At 36.5% G+C, this 20,229-nt stretch overlaps 3 protein-coding genes across 6 annotated transcripts; 2 read left to right on the top strand and 1 right to left on the bottom strand.

The window, feature by feature from the left end:
- Window positions 1-394: 394 nt before the first annotated feature.
- Window positions 395-4,900, top strand: LOC113733112 (protein-ribulosamine 3-kinase, chloroplastic-like). 2 transcript variants are annotated; one of them, XM_027259263.2, is made up of 9 exons: window positions 395-705; window positions 1,200-1,353; window positions 1,646-1,736; window positions 1,854-1,928; window positions 2,036-2,124; window positions 2,364-2,482; window positions 3,365-3,505; window positions 4,151-4,227; window positions 4,465-4,900. In XM_027259263.2, exons 1-9 carry the CDS (start codon window positions 486-488, stop codon window positions 4,609-4,611), a joined length of 1,113 nt encoding a protein of 370 aa, XP_027115064.1. In that variant the 5' UTR covers window positions 395-485; the 3' UTR covers window positions 4,612-4,900. The 2 variants fall into 2 exon arrangements, with proteins under 2 accessions (XP_027115064.1, XP_071937204.1); XM_072081103.1 differs by lacking the exon at window positions 395-705 and adding an exon at window positions 883-1,048.
- Window positions 4,901-5,978: 1,078 nt separating this feature from the next.
- On the top strand, window positions 5,979-6,849 carry LOC113733110 (uncharacterized). Its single transcript, XM_027259262.2, has one exon. It carries the CDS (start codon window positions 6,101-6,103, stop codon window positions 6,716-6,718), a length of 618 nt encoding a protein of 205 aa, XP_027115063.1. The 5' UTR covers window positions 5,979-6,100; the 3' UTR covers window positions 6,719-6,849.
- A 160-nt stretch (window positions 6,850-7,009) lies between these two features.
- LOC113733109 (ribosomal RNA small subunit methyltransferase, chloroplastic-like) lies at window positions 7,010-12,590 on the bottom strand. 3 transcript variants are annotated; one of them, XM_027259260.2, is made up of 10 exons: window positions 12,167-12,586; window positions 11,915-12,064; window positions 11,126-11,182; window positions 10,058-10,150; window positions 9,413-9,508; window positions 8,763-8,847; window positions 8,449-8,501; window positions 8,106-8,189; window positions 7,665-7,775; window positions 7,010-7,575 (listed from the first exon to the last, which is right to left on the bottom strand). In XM_027259260.2, exons 1-10 carry the CDS (start codon window positions 12,437-12,439, stop codon window positions 7,510-7,512), a joined length of 1,068 nt encoding a protein of 355 aa, XP_027115061.1. In that variant the 5' UTR covers window positions 12,440-12,586; the 3' UTR covers window positions 7,010-7,509. The 3 variants fall into 3 exon arrangements, 2 of the variants coding, with proteins under 2 accessions (XP_027115061.1, XP_027115062.1); XR_011841043.1 differs by lacking the exon at window positions 8,449-8,501 and having other exon boundaries at window positions 7,455-7,575; window positions 12,167-12,590; XM_027259261.2 differs by lacking the exon at window positions 11,126-11,182 and having other exon boundaries at window positions 7,455-7,575; window positions 12,167-12,587.
- Between the last annotated feature and the right edge of the window lie 7,639 nt (window positions 12,591-20,229).

Here is a 20,229-nt window from a genome sequence, read left to right as displayed (position 1 = left end):
AGACTATACCTAGAACAAACGAACATAATAACAATGGAAATCTAAAGAATTCACCATAATATTTAGATATTATAATCCATTCCTGAATTTAAGAAACTTTTGCTTACTAATTAACGGACTACCTCTTTAACTAAAGGGATTAAAAAAAGAAATTTTTTTTGTTAAAATACAAAAACTATATATGTTATCCGGGTGTAATCGAGTTAGAATTATATGTATGACTTTACCCGTTTTATTACGAGAGATAAACTTAAATTTGAAAATTACTAGATAACAAAGAAAAACCAGACAATCAATTCCGAGGTTAGGTTGTTGTTTTTGATTTTTTTTTTGGGTTGAGTTTAGCTGATTGTAATAAATTCTGATCACGTTTAGTTCCAAAATCTTATTTCAAAGGTCCTAAGCTGGTCGAGAGGACAACCCGGGGCGGAACAGGTTCCACGGTTCGTCTCCTCCATTAGTAAAAAAGGAGTCAAACCGGAAAAATGGAACCAATCCGAACCAGGCACCTCAAACACAAACTAGAGCTTTTGCCCGTTTTGGCTTCCTTTCAGGAGATAAAACAGCGAGAAGAGAGAACGGGGGTAGCTATGCTACACGTGGGCTTCATCTCCTTCTCATCCTGCATTCCTTCTTTTTCAAGCGGTGGTCTTGGTAGAAGATGTGCAAGATTCTCCTTCACTAAACTACACAGGCCTCTTGCAAGTAACAAAAGAAACCATTGCTTCCCCCACCTCCTCCCCCCCTCCCACCCCCAAAAATTCATGCTTGATGAGTTTAACAAATATGGCCCCCCGACTTTTTACCTGGATTTCAATGTTTCAGTCTCCTGAGCTGCTAACTTTTACAATTTAGCTTGTGGGTCTGTCTTCTTTTACCAGATTGAATTGATGATGATTATTTTTATTATTTAAATGCAATTGGTGTGTATTCATTATTCAATTGACACAAGTGTTAGTTTGTTTTCCAGTATCTTTTTTCCCTCGTTTCCTTGTGAATGGAGTGCAATGCGTTTCAGGAGTTATGTTGGACCTCATTTCTGTTCAAAGTTGTGCACTTTTTTACCATTTAAGTGTTATGTGATCCTTTTTGGCCAAAATAATTGAGCTGAACTAAACTGATGTTTACAGCTGATCCCCAATTTTCATTATTTACCGCTTTCTTTTCAAAATGACTCAATCAAGTGTGTATTATTTCAGTGTCAAGCTTGAGTAATGATCCTATACGGGAATGGATCCTATCAGAAGGAAAGGCAAATGAGATTACAAGAATTAGTCCTGTTGGAGGTGGTTGCATCAATCTCGCTAGTCGTTATGACACTGATGCTGGTTCCTTTTTCGTTAAAACTAACAGGTATGGATGAAGCCAACTGTTCCTACTTAGTGTGGTATCCTGCTTTTTTATCTATGTGAATCTGCCCCTAGTTTGATTGATCACATATAGTACAAACTATAAGTGGGTAGCATGAGTTTGTGTGCTTCTAACATATTGATGAATCTGAGACTTGATAAAAGAAGAGAATATGAAACAGCATGAATGTTGTATTTGTTTTTTGACCAACAAAATATATTTCTTTTTTTTTTCTGTAAAACTAAGAGATTAATGTATGCTTTCATGTTCTTACATTACTCCAAAATTTGAATAGGAGCGTTGAACCATCAATGTTTGAGGGAGAGGCTTTAGGTTTGAATGCTATGTACGAAACTAGAACAGTCCGTGTGCCTAAACCATTTAAGGTGAAGTTATAACTTATAAATTATATTTTAATGGTTTCTTCTCAATTACTTACTATCTGCCCTTAAATTCAGCGCTAGGCTATTTGACATGACAAACTTGATAAAATGTAATTCTAGGTCGGTCCGCTTCCAACAGGTGGTTCATATATTATCATGGAATTTATAGAGTTTGGTGCTTCTAGAAGTAATCAAGTAAGCACAGTTCATTCCTTCTTCCATCCTCTATTATTCTCGGCATGCTTTTCTGCAGCTATTTGTCTTGTTATAATTTTCATTGAACTTGAATCACCAGTCTACAGTCTGTACTAGGGAGGAAGCTTGCTGAAATGCATAAAGCAGGGAAATCTGAGAATGGCTTTGGTTTTCATGTGGACAATACCATTGGAAGGTAATTAATTTGTCCATTTCCGAGTTTACAATACGTAACTTTCCCCCAATGCAAGTGCAGTTGCAAGCCATGAAAACATTGTATATATGTCTGTATAAACCCCTTTGCTCCTCTATCTACATAAATTTCTTATCTCCAAATATCATGTCTGGGTTGATAATTCCATGTATCAGCTTCTGATTTACACAGGGAAACAAAACATTTTTTGAGTTTTAACTACTTCAGATACATTTTTGTAGCACTCCACAGATTAATACTTGGACATCAGACTGGGTAGAATTTTATGCAGTGCATAGACTGGGTTATCAACTGAAGTTGGCAAGACAACAGTATGGTGATTCGACCATATATGAAAGAGGTATTGATTATTTGTACTATTTTTTTGAAATTTAATGAACAAAATGGATGAGTATGCTGACTGTAGCATTATAATAAATCTTCCAACTGACTTGTAGGCAACTACTGATTGGTAAAGTGCATAAATCTCCTGTTTGAAAAAATATTTGATGACATTCTAGAATTGGGATTTGGCCTACACAGCAAATGGAAGAAGCTAGCTGTGCGGTGGTAGTTTAATTTTGGCAGTGGTGGAGAGGAAATTACCGGGAGTGAAAGATGGTAAAAGTGGCGTGGCAGATGGTCTGCCTTTTTGGCTGCTCTTCTACTTTATTCTTCCCTTCTCATATGTGCATGGACACTTGATGCAGGAGAGGGAGGAAAAGGAGAAGGAAGTAAGGCTTGGTTTGGGAGTTTTGAAGAGAAAAGAAAAGAAGAGAAAGTTTAAGTTGTGAAAGAAATGAAGAGGAGAAAGGAAGGGCAGGAACTTTGAAGTTGTTTAGGAGTTTAGGAATGATTTTGGACATGTTCAGTATTAATAATTTTTTAATTGGTATATTATAGACAAATGTGGCATTTAGAAAAAGTTTGGAAGCTTTGGTTTCACTTTACTTCCATTTCTCTCCATATTTGGAGAGAGTTTTGTTAACTATTCATCCTCCATTTCTTTTCCTTCCACTCAAAAACTCTCAAACAAAGGAAAAATGAGTCTTTCCCTTTCTCTTCTTTTCTTCCAAATCTTTCCATCCAAACTAGGCCAATGGTAAAGAGGATAAGAAATTGATAGACATCCATTTCCTTATTTTGTGAATACGCATAAAAACAACAATATTTCTTTAATTTGTATTAAATTTATCAACATTCAGTAAATGACCCTGAAAAATGGATGGACTTTTGCATACAGGACTAAGGTTGGCAAAGAATATACGGCCTCTTTTTGAGGGTGTAGCGATAGAGCCTTGCTTGTTGCATGGGGACTTATGGAGTGGGAATATCACTTCTGATAGAAATGGAGAACCTGTCATCCTTGATCCAGCTTGCTACTGTAAGTTTGTGTTCTTCTGCTCTTTTACATTATATTAGCATCTCTTTAACCAGAGATTGCATTTGTTTTGCTATTATCAAATGACTTCAGTTTGTTAATTTCCAGCTGACCATTCTATTGTAACAAAAAATCAAGTAGGTCTAAGTATGACTAGTTATGGATGTGATTTGCACCCATCTTTTGAATGGAAATATGTGCTTGCACAGCATTGTGCACAACGCTCAAATTGCAGTTACTAGTACAGTTGCAGCTTCTCTGATAAGAAAATTTTTTTTTTGCGGCAAATTTTCAGACCGAGGATGGATCTTCTTGATGATTTCAAACCTTTGTCATTGTTGACTGGAACTTTATGTTGTAGTATTAGTAAAGGTTTATGCAAGATATAATATGTTGAGAAACAAAAGACTACTGGAAATGAATAATCTGGAGCAACTGTCTTCGTAAATTTGATTAGAAGTTTGTTTTTGATCCCTGAGAACAATACTATCCATATGATAAAATGATTGATAACAGTTTAAAATGTTATTAATCACATCCTAGAAAATTACATCTTAGCTGAAAAACTTTATTCAGGACCTCAATTGTTAAAATATTAAGCATCGGTTGGGAACTTGGGATGAATATAAACCTCTTCATCTTGTGCAGATGGGCATTGTGAAGCAGAATTTGGAATGTCATGGTGTGCTGGATTTGGAGGATCTTTCTACAATGCTTACTTTGAGGTACTATGTTTCAAACAATTTTTTTGTCAAACTTTGATAGAATAGAACATCAGATTAATATGCTTTTTTGTCTGCTCAAGTTCTTTGTTACCATCTTCCCAAATTTTGCAGTTAGCTCTTTGCCTGTTGCCATTTTGGTATTTATGGAGTATTTCGACTGCTAGCTTTTAATCTTTGTGTGCTATTTCCTCGTACAACTGAACAGAAATCTCCTTTTGTTTCTGTCTTCTGTATCAGGTGATGCCCAAGCAACCAGGTTTTGAGAAAAGGAGAGAACTGTATCTGCTGTATCATTACCTTAATCATTACAATTTGTTTGGCTCTAGTTATCGATCATCTGCCATGTCCATAATCGATGACTATCTGCTCATGTTAAAAGCTTAGGCTAAAGATTTTTTTTTCTTTTCTTTTTTAAGGCTAGGCTAATTTAAAGATGGTTCAAAGATGTATTATTTCAGTGTAAATTCTGTGATCCGATTTTGTCTGTAAATTATGCCCAATAACATCAGTTGACCAGCATACTTAGGCCATTGGTTTCTGTCATGTCTGGTTGGCCTGTCCCCTCCTCCCACTACTTAAAGTTCCTCCCACTGTTTCATATCTGGTGAACAATGGGCGGAGCGACAGCCATCAAACAAATTCTATCCATTTATATGATCTTTTGGTTATATCATTGATAATGGAGTATTCTCTTACGGATTGAAGCTTATTTGGAGATTTTTTTGTTAAAAAAAAAAATTAGTATAGCACTTGTCGTGATGTAAATGTATGTGAGATAAGAAAAAGTTATAAACAAAAATAAAAGCGTTTGAAAACGGCTCCTCTTGATAAGTGAGTTTTTTTGAATGTTTGTTTAAAATTTTACAGTAATTTACCGTAGAAGCTGTAGAAATTTTTTTTGAAATATGTAAATTTTGAAATATTTTGAAATGTAAAGTTTAAAAATTTTGAAAAGTTTTTTGAGGTTATTGTAGTTAAAATTGTTAAAAAACTTGTAACAGATAAACTTGGCCAAAAACTTGTTTGCCAATCAAAGCCTTCATTTTTTATTTTTAAGAAAACAAATGTCTCCAAACAAATTTCTTTGTGTATGTCGTTCCTTTCTAAATAGTATTTTGTGATACAATAATGAAAGCATTACAAATACACAAAAAGGATTATAAAATACGTGTTTTCTCTGACAAGTAAGAAAAACTCTTCTATGTCACAAACAACTAAAACATTCATCCGAATTCTGACCAAAGGAAAACCTTTTCTGGGATATTTATTATTATTATTTTTGTATAACCCACGTGTTTTCGCATCTATTTTATCATCTGTGATTAATCCTATTTAAGTCGGGCCGGGTTTCTTGTGGGAAGAAACTTTTCCATTGTTGTTTTTTTCATTCTTTTGGATTTCGAATTCGAGATTTCATGGTTAAGGGATGCAAATCCTTTTACTTGCATCATCATCTGTTTGGATAGCAACTTTTTTCAAAAAATTTTTTCGTTTGTATCATAAACACAATTTTTAATTCATCTTTTTATATTTTCAACCACCTTTTTATCTCATATACATCACATCATAAAAAATACTACAGTAATTATTCCAAATAATTATTTGAAATAATGCTCTATCCTCCGTATAAACCACGCTTTTCCAACTTAACCATCGGCAGAGGAAAACACACCAAAAAAAAAAAAAAAGAAGAAAGAAAAAACTGCAAGAACAGCATAAAAGAACATTTGGACACCAACCCGGAGAGGCCCACGCTTTTCCCAATCACGTTGTTTAACTGTTTTTAAGGAATCTAAAAAGATTCCCCCATTGTCAGTGAACCAAATCAATCACGCACACACACACACACAGAGTGGGGGAAGAGAATTGGGGAATGGGTTCAGAAGCTGCAGCAATGGGTGAGCTGGTGGTAGCGCTGGAACAAGCAGCGCTAATGGCTAAACAATTTCCTTCCTCGGCCACTACTGCTGCTTTAGACCCTTCCCAAGTCTTCCAAATTTATTCTTCTCTCCAGACTGCCCACCACCACTTGACTCTCTTCCTCTCCCACCACCCACCACCGCCATTCCTTTTGCCTTTCCAGCCACATCAGGCCTCTTTTCTCCCTTCCCTCCAGCCACCACCACCACCTCCACCGCTCGAAAACTCTGTCTCCTCAGCCGTGGGCGGCGGAGATGAATATGACATGGACCCCATGCAAATGGGTGATGATGATGAGGTTGAACACGATTCCAAGAACACCTCCACTTCTGCTGCTGCTGCTGCCGTTATTGAGATTGAGGGAGTTGAGGATAGGATGAGAGACTGCTTTATTCAGAATAAGAGACCCAAAAGGCCCTTGTCTCCGTCGTCTGTGGCTGCTGTGGCGGAGCAGCGGCCGAGCTATGTCAGTCACGTGGCGGCTGGAAGAGGCGGTTCCTCAGCGGAGCAATTTGATCCCGAGGGGAGTAGATTAAGGTCTCTCGATCTTGTATATCAATTTCATGGTTGAAGAAATGGATAGCAGTGAAGGGAGATATGAACTTTTGCGTATCGCCCGCCTTCCTATTGTATTCTTCAAACTCGAGGAATTATGTACTATTAACAATTTTTTTTTGGAATATATTTGTCTATTATCTAGTACTAGTAGTTTTTGCTTATTTTGAAGAATTTCTGGATTATTTATTCTTCCACCGTTTTGCTAGTACGTGAGTGGCTACAAATGCTGGCTTCTCCTGAGAGCCAATTTGGAAGATACAAGGAATTAGCCTGCCAAATTCATCCTTCAGTGTATATGCATACATTGGAAAGGAACCAGGAGTCATTATAGCATTATAATTTACAGTGATTGCTGTGCATAAAAAAGGGTAATGATACCTTGTGTAGTTCTGTTAAACATGAGCTATCATTGGTCAACATTTTAGCACCATCCAGTGCCAAAAACACACACACACACACACACTTGATATTGTTACACTTCTCTTGCCTACATTTATTTAACCCGTGTTATATATAATCGACAAATGAGAATGATAATCAGAAACTCCTTGTTTCAACAGCGTAGGCAGGAAATATGAACTCCTACCCATCCTGTGAAGAGGCAAACTCAACAGGGTGGCTCAACAATCTAGCTTGTGATCTGGCCTAAACTGATTAGCCCCACCAGAAACAAAAAGTGAAGAGCAGATCTAACATTGTCCGGGTTGGCAATCTTGGGGTTCCTTGAAATACTGTCCTGATATATCCAGTTTGGCAATGATGGATTCTCCCACGAGGCCATTATTCAAATGACACCCAAAATACCTATGGTTTTGAAATCAGGTTGTGCAATTTTACAAAATCCTCCAAAGCAAGCTCCTCTGGTCTTGACTGCATATGAGTACAAAATTAAGATTCAGAGCTGCTCAGAAACTGAGGTAACAGAATGAATGTATAAGATAAATTATTAGAATACCAACCGTGGTTTGAAAACCAACTTCACTCAGAGCTGCTTCTATCTCGGTGGGAGGGCAGATGTGCTGCAGTGTTTTTCTCAGCATTTTACGCTTTCCATTGAATGCTGAGTTCACCTGACATCACGATTGGAGTTATTATGCAGGCAAAAACAAATTGAAAGATATAGTAGCGAGTGGAAAACATAGATTGCCAACTTTTGCGAACAATTCAGAGTCACAGCTATGTGCAACGGCATTTATAACAAAAGGTCAAATTAATAAAATATCAGTATTTTAACTTCTTTCCCAGGGCAAAATAATTTGAAAACTAGCAAAGTTCTGATCAAGAGAAAAGAAGAAAGTATTATTTCTGGAAGACGCTGCAACAAGAAAGGCTTTTCAACAGTAGTCTCTCAACATGAATAGTGAGAAAGGAAACCAAACAGAAGAGTAGCTGCTGAGAACCATTGAGAAAAAGCTTTTTGTGGATGAAACTCGTGGATAGTCCAAAGCTTGCTTCAGCCTGAAGGCAACAACTGCTGCATCCACCTGCAGAAGCATTATGAATTACTGATCACAAATGGTCATGGCAAGTACCACATCGTTTTTTCATACATTACCATTCAAAGGCTGTTTATCTGATAACTATCTGCAAACAACTGATACAGATAAACACGCAAATCAATTCTGTGTTCCAATAGGTGAATGTGTATAGCACATGCTTGAAATCTTCAGAAAATATCACGAGCCACATGACTAAAGCATCCACTTGAGATTTACTTTCATTCAGATAAAAGAATTTACTTGCCTTTGGCTGCGGGAAGAAATTTGTCCTTGGGACCTTAAATTTGTACTCAGGATCTGATGAGATGAAAGTGAAGAAAGAATTTAATTTATGGCATACAGCTGCAGATTAATGCCATAGGAAGAACAGGCATGTACAAGAGATAGCTATGACAAAGTAGGTAATAATTATTATTTACTTTGAATATATGAACAAAAAATATTGAGACAACTGTCCATCTTGAACTATGACCATTCCAAAATTAATTCCCACCATAAATGATACTGATCAAATTTACACCAATCCATCTAGTCTCAGTAATATGCCTTCTGAATCACCTGAATAAAAGTTCACAAAAATGTTTATAGGTCGATATTCTGAGGACCTCAAGGATGGATCCACCAAACGCAATGCTGCTTCCTCCTACAAAAGATCAAATATTTCAGAAAAAGATTGACATCATGATGAATGAGAACATCCGTAATACTGATCTGGATTAGAATGTCAGCCTGTTAGCAATGGGGTGATCATGGTTAGCCACCACATTTCATTTGCATTTTGTTTCTCTAAGGAACATATAAATGCTCTAATATCTCATTATAGACTCAAAGGAGAAAATAAACTTTAAGGCACATGGGTTTAAATGCACACGCATGTAGTAACCCATCTGAGGAGCGGTATGATGTTTTAAACTCCCCAAAAGAATATTGGCAAAATTTCAGTCGAATATGGACTATTATAAAGTAGATATTTCTGTTTCTGTTTCAAAAGATTAGACTAAAGCTAAATGCTCAAGTGAGAAATTTGCTGAATTTTGACAGGGTTCTTGCATTTGTAATCGTTGCTTTGGTTATGTGGCGCTACTTTATAGAGGTAGTGGTTTTGCAAAAGCACAGTTAACTTCTGCGCCTAACATGTTGCACATATTACCATGCACAGTTCACTATCAACATTAAAGGTGTCATATCAAAGAAGTGGCAAAGTGAACCTGGAGTAGAAGGACAACTTCTGAGAACATGTCACCCATTGGAAGAAGTTGTTTTACCACATCTGTACTTGTATTGAAAGGTATATTGGCAACTACCTGCAATTAATCAGTGAAGGTACAGTTAAATATCCAAGTCTAGCGGTGAAGAACAATATAACAACCAAGCTACTTCTACATATAAAAAGAATTTGCATCAGTCAGCCTCCTCAAAGTATGTGATATTATGATATGTAAAAATGAGCTGGAGCCACTTCAGGCAATATGGAGCATTGTCAAAGAACAACAGAGAGAAATAGACCCTAAGCAAAAAATCAGATCACCCATGAGAAAGCCATCTCATAACACTACACACTTAAAGGGCTATAATAACCTTGAAGAAAACCGAAATTAGATTCACTCAGCCAAGCCTGGTGGTCAAGTCTAACTATCGTGCAATCGGGACAGACAAATTTAATGTCATCAACAGCACATATTGCTAACTTTTAACTTGCTGGAGAGCAAGTCTAATATAATCTGGACAGAAAGATTATCTTTCCATGTATTGTCCTCAAAGTTCGTATAATTTCTGGATATGAACCATTGTGTCTTCATGATCAAAAGTTGACCAGCCCGTAACATAGCACTGAAAGCAAGATTTGTTATCACCTTTGCACGTTGTGACTCCACAAAACTTCTACCTTCCATAATCAGTGACATGTGAGAGCGTATATGACATCTTGTAAAATCTTCCTGCAAAACCTGCATGTTCCAACAACAAACAAAGGAACATAATGCATTCTCTTCCTGACAACAAAACTCCTAGTAAAGCATTAAAGCATTCAAAAGTTTGATCAATTTCTATGAACAGTATAAAAGACCTATAATTCGAGAATCCATTTGCACATGGAATAGTTTTTTTTCATAACATGAAATATCCCAGTGGATTACAGAGAGAAATAGAAAATAAATGAAAAGGTATTCTGGAAACACGAGTGGAAACTTTTCCAAACAACAAGACATGCGAAATCCTTCCCCAACTGAATAGATCCCAATTTGCATTTGTTAAATTTTATGGCAACTGAATTGTTGCCAGAAAATATAAAAATTGGCAAAATCAACATGAGACTCTGGCCGAAAACTAGGTCTGCAGAGTTAATGTACCTACTTCCCTACTTTATCACCACCCTTACATCCTCTCTGGTGGAGAAAGACATGGACCAAATGCAGTCATTCCTGGTAACATCCAAAGTCCTTATGGGAGTTTAATCTGGAGTCCCGCTATGATGCCTCACTTCCAAGTCATTTAACCAATCAAAGAACTACTTTGTCAAGCATGCGACACAGTAAACAAGGGCTAAATGGACTTTCAAAATTGTGAAAGTTAATAAACCTCTAGACAGCTAATGTCATCTATTTTTCCAATCATGAAATTGAAACTAAAAACAAGTATTGGACTCCAAAGATACGAGTTTAATGCAATGAAGCTGATGTAATGTTGGAATGCCACATCAAGTAACTTGAGACATTAAGCTTTCAAGGGAGCTTAAAAAGAAATTATTGCCTGTTGACTTATTGTGGAATATTATTCTGTAAGCTAGCTCAAAATCTATAGAGCAGGTATGAAGAAAGACGCTATCAGGGAGAAATTTCCATAAACCAATGAACAATTGAGTCTTCACGTGCTCATTAACAAAAGGATAGAAGCTTTGAACTTATAAGAAGTAAGATTATCACCTTCACCCGAATTGTATTAGCAAAACGTTCCCTCACAAGTGCTGCCATATATGGGTCCTACAAACGATTAAAAAAAAGAAGAAATAAGGTCCACCTGAGAAGAAGACATCTTTAAGTAAAACTTCAATATTCCACTTGAGATGAAAAAAGTATAAGCTCCTAGACACTGAAAAATATTCTCTTTACTTCTCTTTGTTTTTTCCCCTCCTCACTTAGCTGACAAAGTTTGCTATCCGTCTTTTGCAATCTGTCAGTCAATTAGAAATTCCTCTTTAAGTTCACTTTGGAGACCCTAAGTCCTCACCCTGTGGAAAGGACATGCTTCACATTGTCATTTTTCTTTTCCTTCTTTACTGGAATCGGAATAACATTGGGAAAAGAGCATTCTTTCATCCCCTTCTGAGATTAACACTATTTCTATAGTCCATTGTTATGATCTTAAAACAAAACATGTTGGATTCCCCCCCTCCTTTTCAGTTTTTCCTCACTTCTTAACTTCCACTATTTCTACGAAACATGGCTCAAAAAATTTGAATTCATCCACTCCCTTGACTATCATCTTCAGAATATTGTCAATAGAAGAGAATATATCAAATCTAACTCCTATTTTTAGCTTGATTCACGAGTTTGGGATACAATCAGGTTAAGCAGGTAATCCAATTACTTAGGAAAGCATAAAGGCACGCAAAAACCAAAATTTACAAATGCAGAAATGAAACAGGAAGCAATTGCTGACAGAAATAATTCATAACAACCGGATGAAATGAATAATAAAAATCAAAAGCAGACCTTCTCAATAGCAAGAACAGTGGCTCCAACAGTAACGAGGACATTGGTAAGTGAACCAGTCCCGGGCCCGATCTCAAGCACTACGTCCCCTTCTTTGACATCAGCTGCACCGACTAACTGCTCATTTATCGAACCATTCAACATATAATGCTGCAAACAAAGCACAATATCCTCACAGGGCTCTCCCACTAATATGTTCGATAAAATGCCTCAATCACGGCAAAAACGCAAACAGCTTAAAATTGCACTTACTTGGCCAAGGGATTTGCGGGGAAAGCGACCCTTGGAATTGAGGGCTTTAAGAGTGGTGTGATAATCATCGTCCTGCTTCTGGGTTTTGGTTTTTGGGGTAGAGGGTGATGCTGAAGCTGCAAAACCATGCAACTTGGCCGTTTTAACTTCTCGGATTATGGTGGCGAAGCTGTTGTGGGGCAGTGGCGAAAGTGTAGAGTAAGGTTTGGGTGTGGGAGGAAAAGAAGAATCAATTGGCGCTGGCGGGAGAGAGTGAAGGACTAAAGGATGCATTGATGATAAGTTTTCCTTTTGCGTATAGGAGGGAAATGGATAGCGTGAGCTTGATTAGAATTAGATTTAGGACTCATGACAGAAGGAAAGGAAATTGGCAATGCATTCACAGTCTGCATCTACCCACAAGTGGTCTACTTCAACATCTTATGTTGATTGATCATACCACATTTGAAACAAACTTTTGAATATTTAATATTCATCAATCTACCATTAGGAGAATCCTTTGGCCCCTTAATTTGAATTTCTCGTCGAGGATAATAGTTTAAATTTTAAATCGTTAAAATTGTTATAAATTATGGATTAATAATAATACTTGTTCCACCATTCAATTCATCGTGGATTCTGCTTACGGATAAAATGACCAAAAATATTTAAAATTGTTATAATCTATGGATCAATAATACTTGTTTCAATTGTGGATTTTAATTGTGGATGGAATGACCAAAAAAAAAAAAAAACTGTTGAATATTCTACATTTATCTCTTTGTATTTTATCCACGTACGTCTATTAGCCCATGCGATAAATTGTTTTACAATTTAAAACCTCAGTATTGGAGTAGAAAATGAGGCTTATCAAACTAGGATATAAACTAGTTTAATTAAATTGAATACTCTCAATGTTTTATTTTAAGGGTAAAAACCAAAAAAGTCCCCTGTAGTAAATCTAATATACAGAAAAACCTCTCATGATTTCAAAATATACAACACGAGACTCCGTACTTTGAACTAAATTGTAAAGGTGACGGAATCCGTTAAACTTAACGGAAATGGACAAAAAGACCAAAATGCCCTGATATAATTAAGCAAAAGATGGCTCAAAAAATCATTTGTTTTATTCTCTAGATAGAGAAAATTGATGGTTAAGAGATAGAACAGGTATATTTGTTAAAAATTAGGTATAATTTTTTTTTTAGATTCTAATAAGTCATTTTCTTTTAAGTTTAACGGATTCCGTCCCCTTTATCCTTAAAACTGCATGCACCAACTCCATAATTGCCTCTTTTTCTGGGGCTGGTGGCATTAAGCTTAGCCTTTAACATGCTAAATCAGTCCAGTAAAAGATTATGTGTACGCGTCTATGACAAGATTCACAAGTATTTTCATTATATATAGATGCATTATGTCGTGAGTCTCAGGAAACAGTTCAAGGCTTCAAGCTCGATATATTATTGGATATAATTGAAGAAATAAATGTTCCAAAGTCCGGAACTGCCTGTTAATTTCATTCATGTATTTATTCCTTTCGTTTGTTATTCCTTACATTTTAAACCTCAGTGTAGAATTTGTCCCCCTCATCGTCCCAACAAATTAAGATTACGCTTTCTTGTTCATTCTTCTATAGGCTGCAGGAACTCGAAGCCGATTATATTGGGATGATGTTAATGGCTTCAGCCGCAGTTGGGATCCTCTATGCCACTACTCGGTGCCAAATTCAGTGTCAATCCCACTTATTACGTGATGGTAGAAGAAATTTAAATAAATAACACATGACAAATTAAATAAATAGGACACACGGCATAAATATGGATGTGGCACTGAATTGCCACCGGAAAAGTGGCATTGAGGATCCTTTGTGCTTCAGCCGGCTATGACCCTCGACATGCTCCAATGTATCACAAGAAACACAACAATATGGTTGTGAACGAGGATCGCTTCTTGAGCCATCCGACCGCAGAAAAGAGAGCGAAAATGCTTAACAGAGCTGAAGTGATGAAGACGAAAGCAGTGGACATGTATGAGCTTGTTAAAGCAGGAACAACTTCGTTTAATTAGCTATTTATCCAGTTTTCTTTGTGATATGGCGTAAATGTTACTCTATATGGTCTCTAGATAGCTACTAAGTAGAACAAATTGATACGAGAGAATTTTAGTAAACTTATGCAGAATCCCATTCTTGCATGCCACTTTAAGGCTACTTATGGATACAAATATTAACAGTAGTTTTGCTGCTCTTGAGTTCGCAATATATTCATTCGTTCCTCGTTGCTCAGAAGTTTGTATGAATTCCTCCGGGGTAGGTTTTGGAATTTACTTCTTAAAATATATCATGAATAGACACCTGCCCAGATATGCTTGCTTTTGGCATATTGCTGCAAGTGCTCTTGAGAAAAAGAATTGGAGATGGCAAAAATTGTCTGCGAGAAACTAGAGAGGATAAACAAATCAATTGTACTTCCAATTAAAACATGGATGATGTGCAGGTAGATCAAAGATAAATGATATTTGTGCTCTAAAATAATTCTGTGGCTTGCCACCTTCTTTCATGTAACAAAATATTAGAATGAAGTGTCAGGAGCTATTTTTGAAATGCAAAGATCACTTGCTTAGATAGAATTCTGTACAATTGTTATGCTGATTGCATATTGCGGTATGCATTTACATTATCTTGTTGTGTTATGTAAATTTTTATTTTTATTCTGTCAAAAGTGTGAATTTTGTTTTTATGCACCCGAGTGTTTTAAAAAATACAACAATTTTATATAATTGTATATCGAATGCTGTATAGAGTATAATAACCAAAAACAAACCTGCCCCTTTTCATTTTTTAAACAAATATGTGAGACTCTGAATTTAGTCCTACTCTCCGAATCAACGCAGTTTCATTTTAGTCAAATCTGAATAAATCCACTCTACTACATATTGGCCAGCCAAATCATTGCAAAACCGGCTGATTCTTTAAAAAAAAAAAAAAAAAAATCTGTTTTCTCAACTCAAAACCAGATTTATTGAAAGGGGAAAGGCATTTTGGTGTTTTCTCTAAATTTGCTTCAATGGCATATAACTTTGGGACGCTTTTGGTCACCAGGGATGCAAATGTTCCGTTGCCTCGTGTAAAACAAATTACCATACGTTCTATGATTGAAGTAATGTCCAATGGGTCAATACGTCCCGTATTTTCAAGCAAAGAATCAGATTTTTACTTGGATAATTAACAAGGCTAAACTGATCCACAGTGATATATAAGATATCAATATTTGAGAAAATTCTATGATTTCTTTAAAGTATCATTCTCTCAATTTGTATCTTTATAGATAGAGTTCTACATTTTAAATTATTGAAAACAATACATGATGAGCGATAAAGAGCCCGAAATGTGGTTTTGAACTTTGTATAAGAAGAATTAATCAAACTGGTTGGAAAGTGTCTGCTGATCAAAAGCTGTGCATCTTCTCCCCTCCAGACTTCCCTCCAGTCCAGACTAAGACCTACGTCCCTTTCAGCTTAAACAACGCTTGATTGATAGAGAGCTAGAAATGTGGTCTTCAAATTTGAACTCGAAGAACTAATCAAACTGACGGAAAAATGTATCTTGATCAAAATCCCCATCCCAATACAGATGGGGACATGAGCTGCCTGGCTCATTCATCAGGGTACTGAAATTCCCATCAGGCCAGGAACTGTTCAGTATTTCTTCTAGAGCCAATGGAATCGAAGATTCTTGCTGCGGAATTTGCTGAATAGTAGTTAAAGGTTCCTGGGCTGAAGCATCATTTTGAGATGTCCCTAATAAAGCCACATTATTATTACTTTCCTGTTGGACAGCAGACAATATTGAAGAAGAGTGAACAGCGGTTTCATTCCCTGAAGATGGCATGGAATCAATGTGCGGTGGATCATCAAAAATGCTGTTCAAAGTTGTTGTAGGATATTGGACAGAGTAGTCATTTCCGGGTGGACCTGAGGGCGGAAATGAAGGTTGTTGCTCGTTTGAGGCCAGCAATTGTGATGAGCTTGGAACAGATGGGTTCCAGTAGGCAGGAGTGTCCAAATGCGGCAGAAAAGTATGTTGCTGTAGGGGTATGCTGCAGTCGTTTGCTGCTATTGAAGGCCGTTGGATTGCTTCCACGTCTCCAGGAGTAGTGCATAAATCCTGGGGGAGAGGATGTTGTTGATGGGACTTGCAAGGATCAACAGGTAATGAAGGGCTATGGATTGTACTTCTCTCCATGGAACTCACCAGCTGGGAGATGCAGCTAAAAGAATTTGAAGTATAGTTATTATCTCCCGAACCCTGATTCTGATATTGACCATTTTGTGGCAGGGCTGCATCTGGTGGAACTTGGAAGTCATTTGTGGTGAGTGAAGGCTGAAGTTGATAGTCCAACTTTTCATTCTCAGTTCCAGAAATCCTGGCAGGAGGGGCAATTTCTCTTCTAGCTACGTTACTTACTGAAAGTGAAACACTTGTTCCTCCAAATTCCAGGGACTTCCCGTCATCTGTCAGCTTAAGTCCCATAAAACTTTTATCTAACTGGGAGCTTTCTGCGGGAGCAGCATCGGTACTTGTTGAGCTGCTGCCTTGAACGCTGAACAGCATGTTCTTTGTCTGATCACCATACAGTCCGAATCCATTATTGAATATGCTCCTAGGACCATTTTTCAGCTGCCTTTCCAGGAAGCGCCTCCACCAATCATTGCTTAGGGAATTTGCCGCATAATCTAGATAACTGTTCTTCTGTGACATTAATGCTTGAATGGATGATGACAAGATTGAATTACTTGACTGTTGGAGAGTTCCCTGATTATTGTTGCCTGCCAGCATATTTGATGGTCTCAAGATTGACATAGTACTGCTTGATAGCCTGGAATCACTAGAATAAAGGTGCAGGTTTCTTGAGGCTGAAATGGACTTGATGCCAAGAGAACTTTGATGAAAAGGTGCTTTTCCATTCCCATAGAGCATAGACCTGAGATTTGGATTTCTTTGCAAAGAGCTGAAATACAATGATGAACGCCATGAAGTTATGCTTGATTCTCCAACATGATTTGTGAGGTTCATCCCAAAGTTTGAAACACCAGCTTTTTTCAGTATAATACGATATTTCTGAAGATGTGTAAATTATTAAAAAAAAAAAAAAAGAAGTTAAATTGAGTACATAACCTAAAAAGAAGTGATATGCCATTTTTGTTAAAAAAAATAAATTCAGTTTTTGGACATTTTAGTTTTGCACTATGACTCTTAAGTTAAGTTACGACTCTTGTGGGTGATCCCATTCATTGTCCCCAACGCCGGGAGCAATGATTCTAAGATCTTATGGTGCTGTATTCATAAAATCACGTGTCTTTCTTTCTAGGGAAATCGAGCATTAACTTTTACAGATATGATTGTAATGAGTAATTCTCATCCTCATGCTTGCATCTAAATTTATTACTATCACAAAGATTAGGCAATAAAGCGAGTAAGACCGTAAATAAAACGTCGCGATTATCTTCTTTCAATCAATCAAGACAAATTAATTCTTTTCATGTTGTTTTTTAAGTGTACTCTTTTTATGGTATATCGTAAAGCGTATTTATACGCGTTAATTAACGACGTGCTTAAAATCGGTTGCATGTAATACAAGAATAATTGACCTAGTTTTCAAGGTTTCTTTCAAAGGGCAAGCATCAAAAGAAATCAAGAATAATCCATGAAATGTGACCGAAAATAGACCTGCAAGTGACTGGCAACATGTTCCCTTTTCAACCACGGCACGTTCATAACTTCAACTATTCTCTTTGGGACAGGTTCTACACGCAAAGACAAGTTAATTAATACATAATTAAGCTGAAAATAGTGAAGATCAAATTAATGGAAAATGGGATTTTGACTTCTTACTTTCAGGGAGTATCATTTCCATGGCTTCCAAAAATTTCATATGCAACTCATCAGTCCAAATCATCCTAGGTCTCTTTTCCACATTTTCAGAATCTCCGCTTGCCCCACTGTTTTCACCCTTCATCTTTTTCCTCTTTCGCTTTCGATATTTGCGTGGTTGATCGCCATTTGAAGGTGTATTTTCCCTACCTGTGGCCTCCAGATTTACGTTTTCAGAGGTTGAAGCCATTTGACCACTTCCCTCTCCTTTGCTCTCAGCAGCATATCTTTTATCTTCTATAGCAGTGACAGATGCAAACTCCCATAGATGGTCAACGTCACTGACATTCAAAGAGCTTAGAAAATATGCTGCAAAGCTGCTTTCTTGGTCTTTCAACTCAAATGTTTGTTCATCTGGTGACATCACTGCAATAGACAACGAATACAATTTTTGTATTGGTTCAAAAAAATTAACTCCTTATTTCTTGATGTTTTAACAATTAACTTCACTAGGGTTTTCTTTGACTTGACTGTTATTTTGAACAAGCTTTTAGAACAAGAACGTTAGTAAATCAACGTGCCCTTTTACCAACTGGAGTATTAGGGTTTGAAATTCACCATTTTCTTCTCTTAACCCGCTAGATGTTTCAAAAATTATATATATAAAAAAAATTTAGAAAGAAACCCAAGAAAGAAGGGAAAAAAAAAGAAGAGAATGGCAAACAACACCATATGGAAACATGATAAAACGAAGCAACGTAGAATTGGGGTAGCAACACTTACAAAAGGTAGGCAAATTAAGTTTCTTCTCGATATGGTGTAGAATATCGCCTGGAACTTGTCCTTGTATCCTATGGAGATTTGTGAGGATGAGATTTATTGTGTCCTTTCTGTTGCAAACGGCACCCAAAGTTTCCAAAGGCCTTCCAACATGCAAAACTGAGAAGAAAGAGAAGTAAGAAATGTTCTTGATGCTAAGATGAGCATTTGCCATTGAATCAAATGGATGAAAAAATGTCTGGAAACTTCGATAACTCAAAGGAGCATAAGATATATAACTTGCAAATCTAGATGAATCTCTACACGAGAAGAAGATGAAAAATAAATTTCCTAACACTTAAAAAGTTGTTGATAGATAACTTGTAGATGCGTATCAGAAGATAAAAGAATCAACACCTTTAAACAAATAAAGATAACAAAAATCTACACAATCAATGTAAGAATTTCTATGGTGAAATATCTGTTTATTGAATACCTTCATAAGTGCAACTTTGTAACATTTCTGCAACTATATTACGGCATGTAAGGTCATCATGGACAACCAGTAAACAGATTCCTTTGGTTCCCATAGAATAACTGGATTTCCTATCTGAGGTGACTTCTATAATCTTCTTGTTTAATTTTCTCAAGTTAATGGAGCAATCTGTGAGATATCTTATTTTGGAGAGATAAGGTGGCAACAAATAGGGGAGAGTAAACAAGCTAAGTTTTTCGTCCACTTAAGGTCATTTATATAAATCACACACACACAAACACACAACCCCCCCCCCCCCCCCCTCCTCTTTTCCCCCCAAACACTCATAAAAACCTCCAAAGCCCCAGCGAGAAAAAGAAAAATAAAATTTGAAAACTTTGGTTTTCAAGAATTTGGAAACTTCATTATTAGCAGGTGGGCTCAGGTTTTGAACAACATAAAAATTTTGGTTATTGGATAAAGCTTCAGAAAATAAAGTTAGGAAAAAAAAAAAAAAAAGAGCAGCGTGCGCATAAATATTTAAAGAATCAGGAACAAAATTATGGTAGGAAATGTGAATAAGAGTTTGTAGTTGACGGTAGATGGAGTTAATAATACAGTGAGTACCTTATTAGGATTTTCTGAATTGCTTTTTTCCTTGGAAATATACAAATTTTACAACCATTATTAAACAACTATATTTTTATTGTTTATTGGGAAAGCCATGATTCAATTAATGCATGTATTTTTCTCTTTTATATCTAGGAAAAGAATTTATACAATAAACGATAAGAACAAGCATTGCTTTTATGTCAAAGCGTCCAGAACTCTAAGACAAAAAAGGAAAGCAAGACTTTTAGCCAGTGGGATCTAATCCGTTTTACCATAAATAAATGCAAAAACAATGATATAATTTGGTTGGTAGGGCTAATCACTTGTAAACTAAATTAATTTCAAAATGATAGTTTTAAATGT

The sequence above is a fragment of the Coffea arabica genome, chromosome 2e (assembly GCF_036785885.1).
Source record: "Coffea arabica cultivar ET-39 chromosome 2e, Coffea Arabica ET-39 HiFi, whole genome shotgun sequence".
Classification (NCBI taxonomy): Eukaryota; Viridiplantae; Streptophyta; class Magnoliopsida; order Gentianales; family Rubiaceae; genus Coffea; species Coffea arabica.
Note: the sequence above shows the minus strand (reverse complement) of the source record. Positions and strands in the feature narration are given on the sequence as shown.